The 1,930-nt window shown below is 32.1% G+C and overlaps 1 protein-coding gene across 1 annotated transcript; it reads left to right on the forward strand.

The window, feature by feature from the left end:
• Nucleotides 1–40: 40 nt before the first annotated feature.
• Nucleotides 41–1,537, forward strand: LOC108626651 (ribosomal protein L7A; the record flags this gene model as incomplete). The annotated part of the gene is given in 5 exon segments (XM_018027450.2): nucleotides 41–167; nucleotides 251–400; nucleotides 573–793; nucleotides 990–1,112; nucleotides 1,295–1,537. Coding segments are annotated over 5 exon segments (804 nt in total), but the record flags the coding sequence as incomplete, so codon positions are not given.
• Between the last annotated feature and the right edge of the window lie 393 nt (nucleotides 1,538–1,930).

Below are 1,930 nucleotides of genomic sequence, written 5' to 3' on the forward strand. Positions count from 1 at the left end.
AAAATCTGTAGTAGCTTTATATACAATAAATGTTTATATTCTTATAATGTAGCCTAAGAAGAAAGTAGGAAAGAAGGTGGCTGCTCCGCCACTGGCAGTCAAGAAGGTTGAACCCAAAAAGCAAACCAATCCTCTATTTGAGAAGCGTACACGTAATTTTGGCATTGGTAAGTAAAAATATACCTTAAATGTATATTTCAAATATGTATTGTATGACTACTATGCTGATTTTAATGGATTTAATATGTAGGACAGGATATTCAACCTGCTCGTGATCTTAGCCGTTTTGTGAAATGGCCCAAATACATTCGTATTCAAAGGCAAAGAGCAGTGTTACAAAAGAGATTAAAAGTACCACCACCAATCAGTCAGTTTACACAAACATTAGATAAACAAACAGGTATGTTGTATTTTATATTATATATATTTAATAGGGGAAAGTTGATCAGAATGATGCCTTTTACATCATATTTCAAGCTCAGTGAGACCTATGAAGCATTGCTAAAGTAAATAATTACTTTAAACTGTAGAAATTTAATTTTCAGAAATTGATTAATCGCGTTCTGTTACAGCAACACAACTGTTTAAAATGTTGGAAAAATATAGGCCTGAATCAGCCGCTATGAAGAAGATGAGATTAAAAGCCAAAGCTGAACAGAAAGTCGCAAAGAAAGAAGATACGCCAACTAAAAAACCTAATGTAGTACGGAGTGGGACAAATACAGTGACCACACTTGTTGAACAGAAGAAAGCTCAGCTTGTGGTCATTGCTCATGATGTGGATCCAATCGAGGTAAATTTTTTGGGTCATAAGAACTGTAATAAAATACATTATCACAATGATGTTTGAATTTCTTCACCTGACGATAAGATTGATATAATCATTTTTATTGAAACGATGAAACGTACTACTGAGTGATAATGTAATTTTACGCGTGGTATAATAATTACTGTATTGTAATTTATCGATGTATTATCTTTTATTACAGGTTGTTCTATTTTTACCCGCTCTGTGTCGTAAAATGGGAGTACCTTATTGTATCGTGAAAGGTAAATCACGATTGGGACGTCTCGTTAGACGCAAAACTTGTACCACAGTAGCTTTGACGCAAGTAAGTTTTTTTAACTGTAGCAACTATATTTATGTTAAATATTTAATTAACATGATGATTAAACATGAGCCAATCCAATGATAATATTAATGATAAAACTACTTTCTATACTGATATAAAATTGTTAATATTATCTATCAACATTGTTATTCACTTTTGTTAACAAAATCAACTTCTTTTAGGTGGATTCTGGTGACAGAGCCAACTTCGCCAAACTTATTGAAGCTATCAAGACAAACTTCAATGACAGATATGATGAAATCCGTCGTCATTGGGGCGGTGGTCTTTTGGGTAGTAAATCTGCTGCCAGGATAGCTAAATTAGAGAAAGCTAAGGCAAAGGAACTTGCGCAAAAACAGGGTTAATATCTTCCTGTTCACTGAATATTGTTTATTATGTACAACAATAAAACAAGTAAAACCGATTGTCGTCGTGTAATTAATACATCCTTTGATTAATCTAGAAACTAAATAAAGGATTTAGCTGGATAAGATCTTTAGATTCCTACTTAACATTTAAATATATACGTGTTAAACTAAAGAAACAACTATTAAATGAAGGTTCTGATGAGATTTTTTATTAGACGTTTAGTGGGAGAAATATGGTAAAAATGTCTGAGCCTACTCAGTCTCATAACTACACTTCGGATCGAAATGTAAAATTGGCATGAAACGTTTTCTTTGAACATTATCGAATGTGCCATCGTGAGTTGAATTTGACAATCAGTCAATCAGTTAAGAGTCGGTTTTACTTTACTATAAAGTAAAAGAATGACAATTTAAAATTACTTTTATATAATTATATTTAATTTGAATATG

Source organism: Ceratina calcarata, unplaced genomic scaffold (genome assembly GCF_001652005.2).
Source record: "Ceratina calcarata isolate Rehan_Ccalc_2016 unplaced genomic scaffold, ASM165200v1 scaffold4234, whole genome shotgun sequence".
In the NCBI taxonomy this organism is placed as follows: Eukaryota; Metazoa; Arthropoda; class Insecta; order Hymenoptera; family Apidae; genus Ceratina; species Ceratina calcarata.